Raw genomic sequence first — 11,092 nt, 5'->3', positions numbered from 1 at the left:
CTAAATAATGTGCAAATATGAATAATCATAAAGATCTTATGATAATTATGGAAATGGGAAAAATGGAAACATGTATTCTACAGAGGTGCCTGTTGCAAAATACTAAATCACAGTTACTGACATTTATCTGCTGTACAGTTTAAATGATTTGAATCTGAAAAAAAATATAATTGGTTTATAATTTAAGCCATTTTTAAGCAAAAATGCCCCAAATTAACTAGCTCCAGCTTCTTAAATAGCAAATATTTTCTTGTTTTCTTAGTGTAATATGAAAGTATATTGAATTTTTTTTTTTAATTTGTCTAACAAATATGAAAAGGTCACCTTGAACTTTTTTTTGCATTTTATAGACAATCAATTAATTGCAAAAATAATTGGCAGATAAAATGATAATGAAAATAATCGTAACATAAACTTATACATAAAATATAACAGGAAAAAATCACAACGCTGATGCTGTAAATATACAGCGACCTGCACCAAGGGGGCGTTTATAAAAAGACCACACTTCTCCTGAGCAAAAAACCTTTTTTATTTCTCGTTGAAAGGAACTTGGTAAAATATTACAGCAGAACACACATGACTGAAACAGCTGCCATTTCACGTAACACAGTACAGGAAGAAGGATGTAGTTCAATCTCATGTGTAATATTATATATAGTATATTCATATCAATAGAAAAGAAAAAACTATTGCTCCCAGATGTTTTGTTTTTTTTTCATATGGCATTTCTCTGCTGTGTTGAAGTGGGAAAAGTAAAATTCAACGAGAGGTTTACACATCAAAGGAAGTGGGACAATGAAAGTGACGTTTCCCAAAGCATGGGAACTGTTTTTTTTTTTGTTTTTTTTTAGGCTGAGAAGTAAACTTTAAACTTTTTTTCCATTGTAATATAGAAATAAAACTTGAAACCGCTCTCAAAAATGGATAAATACCATCATACAGCAATCAGAGTACGCAAAAGAAAAGAACACAAGGCAGCTCCGCGTAAGAGCAGGCATGCAAAAATGATCATATCTTAAAAAGGAGCGTTAAAGACAAAACGTTGATGATTGCAGGTGTTTATGTTTGCGTCGTATGGCAACTGATGGGAAGCCAATTAAAGACAAAACATGGTAAAATGGGTGGACTAAAACGAGGGGACAACTCGATGCTCTGTAAAGTGAACTGGAGTGCTGAGTGTTTGCTGACAAACTACTTCAATGAAGTTGTTTCTAGAAATTGCTATAACATACTGTGTTATCAATTTGTTGTACTCTTTTTAATTTCCTCTAAGGAATAAAAGAAATGTTAGGAAAAAAGCAGGTATGAAATATCACCCTGGACAGTTGCATCCAAGTTTAGTGTTTTAAATAAGCCACTTTAGGCAGCATTATCTAATAAATGTCTCATATTTCTAAGACATATTTCAATATATCTCTTTTGAAAAATAATTCTATCTATACTTGATCTTTTTAGTAAGTAAATCTCTTCCAGTATATATATTTTTTCGTTTTTTTTTTCTTTAGGTATAGCACCCGACTGTGGGTCTTTGTTTTCCAAAAGCACCTAATTCTTCTTACAATCAGACTGAATATTACTTCAGTCATTAATGGTCTGAGTTCAGGATTAAAGGATCCAAATGGCGCACCTAAAATAAGTCAACAAGGTCAGTTCCCTTGAGACCATAGCTCAAGCCCAGCAATATTAAGCTTAAACTTGAAAAATCGTGACCAGTGCTAGAGGCCTGAGCTCACCGCATCCCCTTTGACCAAAAGGTCACAGGGGTCAAATGTGGCCCTGCATCATAGCAGACATCATCAGTTGCCACAGATGTCTCAACTGCAGCAACTGGCTGACCAGATCTGCACCCAGAACCTCTTGAAGATGATGCACAGGCACAGGTGATGCTGATATGCCCCAAAGTATGGCTGGGACTTGCCACCCCTGAGACACAACAAGCCACATGTGAGCAGGCCTCACCGCACTTCAGCTATTGGAGCAGGAGGTGAGCAGCACCTGAGGGATGCCCAGGAGGGAGAAAAGGAGGGGATGAAGGAGGAGGGGGAGGTCATTTGGACTCATTTGGATTGTCCAGGGAATCCAAATGAGTCATGTGCTTGTAACAGATCACCTTATGGGACCTCACTGGGCTGAGCGGATGTCCTCCGATGCTAAGGATGCCCCCTATAGCTGAGACCGTGGCTCTGGGTGTTTGTGGGTCTGTCTGGGCAAGCCGTTCGTTACAGGTCACTTCAGACAAAAAACACACACAGCCATGGTGAGCGACGCAGGTACTCCGTTTCACTCCCACTCCGCACCTGCTGGTTTGAGTATGTCACACGTTTCACACTTTCTAAATGTCACCACACAGACTACAGGTCAGCACCAAGTGAGCTCTTACCATTGGCTGTCAACCAGGAAGTGAGACAGGTAACCTACTGTTGTGCCTTGAGCACTGTCAAACTTAATTTACTGGGCTACATGTGTGAGGTTATCAAATGGACTATATTATATATATATATATATATATATATATATATATATACATATATATACATATACACACACACACACACACACATATATGTATATATATATATATATATCTTTTTAAATCAATGGGGGGGTCTCATACAGGAGCTGATTACTGCAGTCCGCACTCATTTAGCTATAACATCCACCTAAACTTTAGGACATGATTCTCTTATATAGACAGTAATTTCTCAGTCAAATATACTTTTTTTTTTTATTTTACTCCGTTGTTTTAGCATTTTAAAGTTCGATTCGTCATGCACAGAATAGTCGTTCCCCTCTCTCTGTGTTTCTCTGTTTATCTCCAGACTTTGCATCATGTTGGGGGGCCACCTCTCCATCAATCGTCGTCCACGTCGTCGCCCTCCGACTCCTCTCCGGCTCTCCTCTCGTACATCTTATCCCGGTGCCGCTCCTGGATCTCTTTCATTTCCTCGGCGTAGCGGCTGAACGCTCCCCCAAACTTGCTCCACGCCTTGAAGGGGATTGTTATAGAGTTTCTGTAACTGGGCTTCACTTCGCTCACCCGTAAGAAAACTCCGTACTTGTTGGATCCCACGTCAAAGAAGAACCGCTTGGAGTCCACCATGATGGAGGTGCCCTCCGGGAGCTCGCTGTAGCCCCCGGCCCCTCCGCCGCCGGCCAGCTCCTCTTCATCTCCTCCATAGTCGTCTATCAACTTGGCCAAGGCGTCGCGGAACTCTATTAAGCCCTGGGCCGGGAGTGCGATGGTTTGCCCGGCCTGCAGGCCAGCACCGGGGATGCCACCTACTCCGACTCCGAAGCCGGGGCCTCGGTTGACGGTCTGCCGGATCCGGAGAAACCTACCCCGCTGGTTCTCCTTAAGGTCGAGGTAGTATTTTCGGTTCTCACGCACCAGGAACTCGCTCTTCAAGGCCCGTCTAGGCCCGGTGTCATCTCCACCGGATGACTGAGCGATCTGCTCCGGGGTGCTAGGCCCAAGCTGGGCGTAGTGCTCTATGAAATCCCCAAGGTAGTCGCGGAACTCTGCCGCAACTGACATAGAGAGGGTCAGCCGACTTTTAGAGCCCCCGGCGCCGACCTCGGCGATTTTGATGAACCGGCCTTTGGCGTTCTGCTTCACATCAAGGTAGAAGCGTTTGTTCTGAATGTCCAACCGCTTCGAGGCCAGCTCCTGGGTCTCCGGTTCCCGTTGGTAATGCTGGAACCCGCCGCCGCCGCCGCCTCCTCCTCCCCCTCCGCCGCTGCCGCCGCCGCCGCCGCCGCCGCCGCCACCGCGCTCACTGCCACTGTCCCCATCCGCCATCTTCGCCACCAGCAGCCCGTTTCTCTGCGTATCTTTGACCCCCACTCCCCCCGCCTCGCCTTGCTCGCCGAGCTCGCCGAGGAAACCGGACGCTGTTCGCCGGGTTCTGATTGGCCACCGCTGCTGTCAATCAGAACATCAGATAGAAGGCTTGTTCTCTCATTGGCCAGTTCTCCTGCCTGTCAATTAAACGTCACCGCCTTCAGCATGACATTCGAGGATGTATAGTATTTACACTGTATAACGGCTCTCGGCGCCAGCACGAGCTGACCGGATGATTCGTCCTTTGCCTAATTCACAGTTGGAATAACCAGCGCCCTAATGCAGTCACTTCGAAACGATTTGTATTTGGAGAAGTTATGAGTGCCCTTGTACTGAAATTAAAGAGTTAATTCCAAAAGCTGCCTCCTGATTATGTATTTTGCACATTTTTGGGACGGATGCCCCTGGAAGGACACTCAACACACACACACCGCAGGCACACACAGTCCCGCCTACTTGTTGGTTTCGTGCGCAAAAGCAGGCACGACGATCTCAGGGTGGGGGATGGGTGACAGCTCTGCAAGCCGTTTGGCGATTGGCCGAGAGAGAGATTCGAAGTAACAACACGCACTCTGATTGGCTGTCCAGACTCCCACGAGAAGTCGCATGCAAAAGATTTGCGAAAGGGTTTATTGTTTCTTTGCTTTCGGGAGCCGAAATTGTTTGCTATCTGCTCACTTCTACAATCAAATAACGAGACGGAAAAATGGTATGTACGCGTCGGCTCATACTAAATGCATTGTCGGGAATGCCGATGCATTTGTCCTGTAATTATTGCGCAACTGTAGAAAGTGCCGTTTTAAATGTGAACTGAGGAAATTCGACCAGAAGCTGTGGTTAAAAAGCTCGCTAAAGCGCTAACTGTCCGCTAGCACGTTAGCATTAACATTAGCACGATAAGTCAGAGTTTAGTTGCTTCTCGGTTAAAGATAACTTCATATTCTTTGCGATGTGCTTTTCCGGGTTGCTTCTCTTTTGTAGAAGTTGAATGCTTCATTTGAGTATAAACTTTTGATTCATATAAAAGTGTTAGTTGACTCGGTCTAGCCTCTGAAATGTGGATTAGCAGCCGTTAGCAAGCTAAGTTTAGCTATTTTATTGGCTTAACGGTGGGTCAGTAGATCATAAGTCTTTGATTATTGGTGTGTAATCGAGGGGAATTGAATATACACGGGTGTGTGATTTCTGTCCGCCTTGCTGACCCTGTGAGCCAAACTTCTCCTTTTGAAATCCGTGAATGAAAAGTTAACGCCGACCGTCTTAAAGCGCCGCGTCTGTTTTCTGTCCGCCGCGGGGTCGCTGGCAGCGGTCTGCTGACAGCGTCTCATGTTGTTTTTTTTCTCATGACACGGTAAAAGTTGGGTCAACTTAGTCGGTTTATTGCTGGATTGTATGCATGCAATCTCTGGCAACCGTTGTTGTTGCCGCCTTTCAGGTGTTATGTTTTATTTTGGATTGGCGGGAAAGCATAACAGTTTAACCGGACATCTGTAACGATACCAATTGAACCGCTCATGCTGTTTAATGCTGACTTTCTGATTTCTGATTATTATTATTATTTTTTATTATTTAACCACCCCTTGCGATATTATTTGGTTTCGTTAGCATCCTTGCCCGCTAATTTCAAAATAAGAGATGCTGGGTTGATGCTCACTTGAAGCGCTTATTTTTGCACGAATCTATACCCCACATCCCCGCACACCTGTGCCTCAGTTTTGTCTCTGTTATCTGATTTCATGCTCTAAATGTTTCCTATTGTAACTGTCTCTCATAACAGGCTGGTGGCAAGGCAGGAAAAGACAGTGGCAAAGCCAAGGCAAAAGCAGTGTCGCGCTCCCAGAGGGCTGGGCTGCAGGTAAAGTCTTTCAGTCCTCATATGGCCTTTTGTGGCTTCGCTGCATCTTGCGTGCCATGCTCCTTGATGGCAGAGTTTCTCTTTGTTTTACTTTAACCACTCTCTCGTGTCTGTTTCCTGTCAGTTCCCAGTGGGTCGTATCCACAGGCACTTGAAGACTCGCACAACCAGCCATGGTCGTGTAGGGGCCACAGCAGCTGTGTACAGTGCTGCTATCCTTGAGTACCTCACTGCTGAAGTAAGCCTTCCCCGCTTTGTGCATAAATGTGATTAACAATTAACCATAGCAGTGGATGTCAAATCATGCAGGGTTTTTATTGTTTCTCTTTGAGATGTTGCCGTTTGCACCAACGTCTGTTCATGCTCATTTTTGTTCACAGGTACTAGAGTTGGCAGGCAACGCCTCCAAAGACTTGAAGGTGAAGCGTATCACTCCCCGTCACTTGCAGCTGGCCATCCGTGGTGACGAGGAGTTGGACTCCCTTATCAAGGCAACAATCGCTGGAGGAGGTGAGCTGAGAGTTTTGTTAACAGATTCTGTTTATTTCCATCTTTTATCAAGCTGTCGTGTCCCGATTGCATGTTCATTCATTTTGCTTATACTATGGGGGTTTCTGATTCTGTACTGCACATTTCTGCAGATCACAGCGAGCGTGAAGCGTGAAGCATTTCATCTCAACAGTTTTGCTTGTTGTTTTCAGGTGTCATTCCCCACATCCACAAATCCCTCATCGGGAAGAAAGGTCAGCAGAAGACTGCATAGATGCCATGATGACCAGAAGTTTTGGGGCTTGGGCTGTGATCGGACCAGGAGTTCACATTTGTTCTTTTTTATTATTAATATTATAGCAAACGAAGAGTGATTGTTAGGCTTTGTGTTGTTATATTTTCCCATAACTAGAAAAAAAGTACAGAATACCCCTTAACGACAACAAACCCTTCGTATGTTATTGTAGAGAGTTTGACTGGGGAGTTCATGATTATTTCAAATGGTGACAGTGAATTTGTTTGATTGGCCTGGGACTCTGTAATGTTTTATACTGAAAAAAATTGTTAAACCATTTTTTATATATAAAAAAAAAAACTTGTTTTGTGGTTATTTTCTTGAAGTTACAATATTTACTATAATAAAAGTTTTTAAGGAGGTCAGTTTTTTTGAACAACAAATTAGGTAACAACAACTAAATGTGAGATGGTGCTTATTTTCCTTTTGACTTACTGTAATCTTTTGAACTGCACAAGAATTGTGATGTATTAAAAGTTGAATTTTTTTACATCGAAATGAAAAACGATAGAAAAAAAAAACTCATTGCGACTGCTACAGTGTTTTGTGTTGATGTTTATAAGCAGTTTGAAGTGGTAGACTTGCCTTTGACTCAGCTGCTGTGATCGGGTGATGCTGGTCCTGTGGGTTTCTGTGTCACTGTGGAAGAATTGCTCTGCCATTTGTCGACCTCATATCTTTACTGGATTTAGTTGGTACCTCTATATAGAGAGGACGAGTCAAAGGTTTTAAGTCTTGCAGATCTGAACCACAGCAGTGCTTCATGCGTTTACCTCCAGTACTTAATGTCCTACCTAAAAGTCCGTTACATTTTTCCAGTAAAGAAGTTCGAGCCTTTTATAAAAGCTATGTGTTCAGGGAAATGACTTTGCGTATTTTATCTTTGAATAAATACCATTCGTATGTTGTCCTTGGCTCAGTTTGAAACCACTACTTGAAATTATTTTCACAGTTATGGATTTTGTAAGTTTTATATGTAAGGTGCTATGACTGTCCACCAATACATGAACAAAACTGCAATATGTTTTTCAGTTTGTTTTTTAAATTTCATCTGAGATATTTTAGAAATTTGAAGACATCAGGAGAACTGGGTCCTTTAATAAGCTGAACTGCCGCGCCGTTGAGTTTCTGCAATTTATAATGTAGAGTGAATTCACATTAACTTCAGAGTAAGAAAGCAAAACATCTCATGTCTCAGTGACTGGTTATTTCATTTTTGTAGCGTTACAGTTAAGACTCATCTTTAAGTAAACCTTAGCTTTATTGACATTTTTGTCACATGACTTATTTCTTTCTCATTTCTAACTCTCACCTCTGAACCTGTCATGCAGATTTACAGCTTACCAGCAGGAGGAGCTACTGGCATTTACAATAACCTCCCCTGAATAATCACTTAGATGTAGTATAGCAGATAATATATAATCTTCCTTCAGCCAACCAGGTGTGCACAATAAAATGCCCCAAACTGTACAAAGGATTTTTACAAAAAATACTCTGAGTTTTGAAGAAAAGCTTAATGAGGCAAACGCATCACATTTTTAAGGGTATACTGGATGTTAATTTAGATTTTGGCAAGGGAAATGTATATAAAATGTCCTACTGAGTATGACTGAAATCCCTGCATTTAGGTGGTCTTCACCTGGACAAAGATTAGGTCTCAGAAATGGGACGGATATAAAATGTAATTTTTGCAACTGTGGAATTAAAAAAAATGTTGGATTAGTGCAATGTAGTGAGGCCAATCTCTATTTTAATCCCTTATTATATTAGAGTCCCCTCCGCTAAAATATTACTTCACCTGGATGTTGTGACCTTCACTGCACACAATTATGTACTTTACGTTCACTGACAGAATTTTCTCTCTGCTCACCTTAAATGTGTGTGTGGATGTGCTAACGTGATTTTAACACATCACCACTAGTCTGGGAGCTAACTGTGGCCCAGTGTTGACGTTTTTTTGTGGAAAAACCCCATCGGACCCATGTCATTACTCAGGGAGGAGTGTTTTTATTTGTCTCCAAACTTCTCTGTAGGGGACCTGTATGATTATTACATGCTTAGACAGGGAGGGGGTGGTATTTGATTGGTTGCAATCTGCAACATCACCACTAGATGCCACTAAATCCTACACATTGTTCCATAAATGGACAACACACACACACACACACACACAGAAACCAAAGTGAACTGAGATGGTCTGAATTTGACACAGGCTGTGTGCACATGAACTGTGCTGTTGTGTGGGCAGCTGTTGATTTCCAAGTGTGCAAAGCATCATCTCGAGTTTACGTGGAGTGATAAAGCTCCAACGGGCCTTGACACTAAAACTGCACAGATAACACGTCACATAACATTGACTGGAGTCATCTGAACAACTTGCACATTCCCATGATGTCCTGGAGCTGCTTTATATGATCAACAACACAAACAAGGTCAGTTCAGCTGCTCATACCTTATATATATGTTTCCCCTGTGTCTGCGATTCAAGGTTGAAATATGTCAGTTGTGTTGTTCAGTTTCCTTTTCATTGCTCCCGTTGCTACATCTGTGTCAGCGGCACTGAAGGACAGTGCTGTTGAGGATGCTTTCAAATGTTTGTGGAAAGAGCTTCAGCCTTCACTCACATTAACATTGCAGCCTGTTTGAATGGGACATCCTTCACACAGGAACTGGGGAGAACTGGGTCCTGAAATCTTCTACTTTGCGGGTGGAAATGATCACCTTCCAGATAATTTAACAGTAGAAGCAGTGGCGATGGAGTAAACTGCAACCAGAACTGCTTTCAGATCAGTTGAGGAATCACGTACCCCTCTGCTGGTTAAAAACTAGACATCAATATAATATCTGAGCTTTACTGTGACTGTGAGAAAAATCTGGGCTTTTTCTAAACAGTTGCTCAGAATAACACAGTGTTTAGAGGCACTGACAGTTTTAATAAGAGGGATAAAGTGACACTTTGTCACTTTCTTGATTAGAGTTAGGTACAATTGATACCACTCTTATCTCTGTACATTAAATACCAATTTACCTTGGCATTAAGACTGGATGCAGGCAAATAGTCTGTGTCTGTGTGTAATAAAATCTGCCAGAATCCGTTATAAGACGCCTGAATAACTTTTGTTCCCTGACAGAAACCTAAGAGTCTAACTATGGTTCTTTCCTTTGTGGCCCAACAACACCTCAGCTTCATCCTTGTCTCATTATTTCCTTTGCTGTTCCCACTGGCTGAAGTGCCAGGAAATCTCTTCAATAAATCATCTGAGCTACAAATGATGTGGAAGCATGAGTGATGAGACTGCAGGAGAACAAGTGGCTCTGAGAGTGAAAGGGAACAGAAAACTGTGGTTTATTAAGAAAGAAAAAAAATGCACAGCCACTTCCCAAAGTTTTAACTCAGGTCTGACTCAGAGGTGTATTGATTCTGAAATGATAAAACATGCTGTTTCAGCAGCGTGGTGGCTCACAGCCCGACGCTGGCAGCGGCAGGGGATCTGATCACCATGCTAACAGTACTGACCTTTTGCAAGAGCAGCAATAACTGCACCACGCATCCTGAGGCCCACAGTTGGACTTTTCTTTACACGAGAAAACCTCAGATCTGAGTCACACTGATTTAATATGTACATTTTGTCCAGTTATCAGCCACAAATGGACGTGTTTTCAAAATTTCACTGCAGGAACACAACCTCTAAATCAGGTCAGTCAGACTGCCGCTGCCTTACGTAGATCTTTGCCCAGGAAAACGGCTTCATGTCGGCAGCTATTTGTTTTAGATGCATTCGCATTAAGAAGCGTGCATACTCACACAGACATTGCTAACATGCTGATGTTTAGCAGGCATTATATTTCATAATGTTTACCATCTACATCAAAAAAGGTGGTTATAAAACTGCTGCAAACTCAGGAACCCCAGCACAACGTATACGGATTTCACTGATCGAATGTGACATCAGATGTATTGTCCACATGACTGTGAGCCTCTGTAGGAAGACATGAAAGCCGCCGCTGCCTCACATCTTCAAAGCGCGAGAATCATTTGTTTATTCTTACATCTCTCTGTCTTTACAGTGTTCTCTAGAGGACGGCGGGGAAGGAGACAGCTAGAGGTCAGCCTTCAGCTCTTATTCTCATCTGCAGAGAACAGGAGGTGCCTGAAATGCACCACACAAGGCAGCGACACTGTGCAAGGTAAGAATCCCGGGAAAGTTTGTTTAACCGGTTTCTTCTAGTTATGATTCAGAGGTTTAATCCGTTACTGAAAGAATTTGCCATTTCACACACCTCACGACTGCAGCTGTAGATTATTGATTTTCTTGAAAAAATATTAGTAAAACTGACAGCTGCTGCTGATGCTTCTCTCTGGACTTAAACGCAGTCTGATGGGGGAAATTATTAAATTGTTCATAAAACATGTTAAATCTTGACTGTTCTTGACTGATGAATAGATCCAGCAGGTTTGATCAAAACTTTCTGTCACAACATCAAAAGCGTAAGACGTAAACCTGGAGGAAATCATGTTATTGCTTACTAATTTTTTTCAAAATACTAAGGTCGTCCTCACAATCAGTAAGATAGTCAGAAATCCCCCTGCACACCAGTATCATTTAGC

At 42.5% G+C, this 11,092-nt stretch overlaps 2 protein-coding genes across 2 annotated transcripts; one reads left to right on the top strand and one right to left on the bottom strand.

Moving 5' to 3' along the window:
* Positions 1 to 2,708: 2,708 nt before the first annotated feature.
* On the bottom strand, positions 2,709 to 3,817 carry purba (purine-rich element binding protein Ba). Its single transcript, XM_071483788.1, has one exon. The coding sequence runs from the start codon at positions 3,800 to 3,802 to the stop codon at positions 2,855 to 2,857; it is 948 nt and encodes a 315-aa protein (XP_071339889.1). The 5' UTR covers positions 3,803 to 3,817; the 3' UTR covers positions 2,709 to 2,854.
* A 597-nt stretch (positions 3,818 to 4,414) lies between these two features.
* h2az2a (H2A.Z variant histone 2a) lies at positions 4,415 to 7,391 on the top strand. Its single transcript, XM_071483789.1, has 5 exons — positions 4,415 to 4,553; positions 5,622 to 5,699; positions 5,824 to 5,937; positions 6,080 to 6,209; positions 6,401 to 7,391. Exons 1-5 carry the CDS (start codon positions 4,551 to 4,553, stop codon positions 6,460 to 6,462), a joined length of 387 nt encoding a protein of 128 aa, XP_071339890.1. The 5' UTR covers positions 4,415 to 4,550; the 3' UTR covers positions 6,463 to 7,391.
* The last annotated feature ends 3,701 nt before the right edge of the window (positions 7,392 to 11,092 follow it).

Source organism: Trachinotus anak, unplaced genomic scaffold (genome assembly GCF_046630095.1).
Source record: "Trachinotus anak isolate AG129_WGS33_773 ecotype Australia unplaced genomic scaffold, CSIRO_AGI_Tana_v1 ptg000008l, whole genome shotgun sequence".
In the NCBI taxonomy this organism is placed as follows: Eukaryota; Metazoa; Chordata; class Actinopteri; order Carangiformes; family Carangidae; genus Trachinotus; species Trachinotus anak.
The sequence above is the reverse complement of the archived record's forward strand: the minus strand, read 5'-3'. Positions and strand labels throughout refer to the sequence as shown.

Excerpts from the sequence above, each read along its gene's own strand:
- purba (XM_071483788.1), bottom strand. The coding sequence starts at position 3,802 with ATGGCGGATGGGGACAGTGGCAGTGAGCGCGGTGGCGGCGGCGGCGGC.
- h2az2a (XM_071483789.1), top strand. Across the intron at positions 5,938-6,079 it reads TTGAGTACCTCACTGCTGAA|GTACTAGAGTTGGCAGGCAA; the intron begins GTAAGCCTTCCC and ends TTTTGTTCACAG. Across the intron at positions 6,210-6,400 it reads GGCAACAATCGCTGGAGGAG|GTGTCATTCCCCACATCCAC; the intron begins GTGAGCTGAGAG and ends TGTTGTTTTCAG.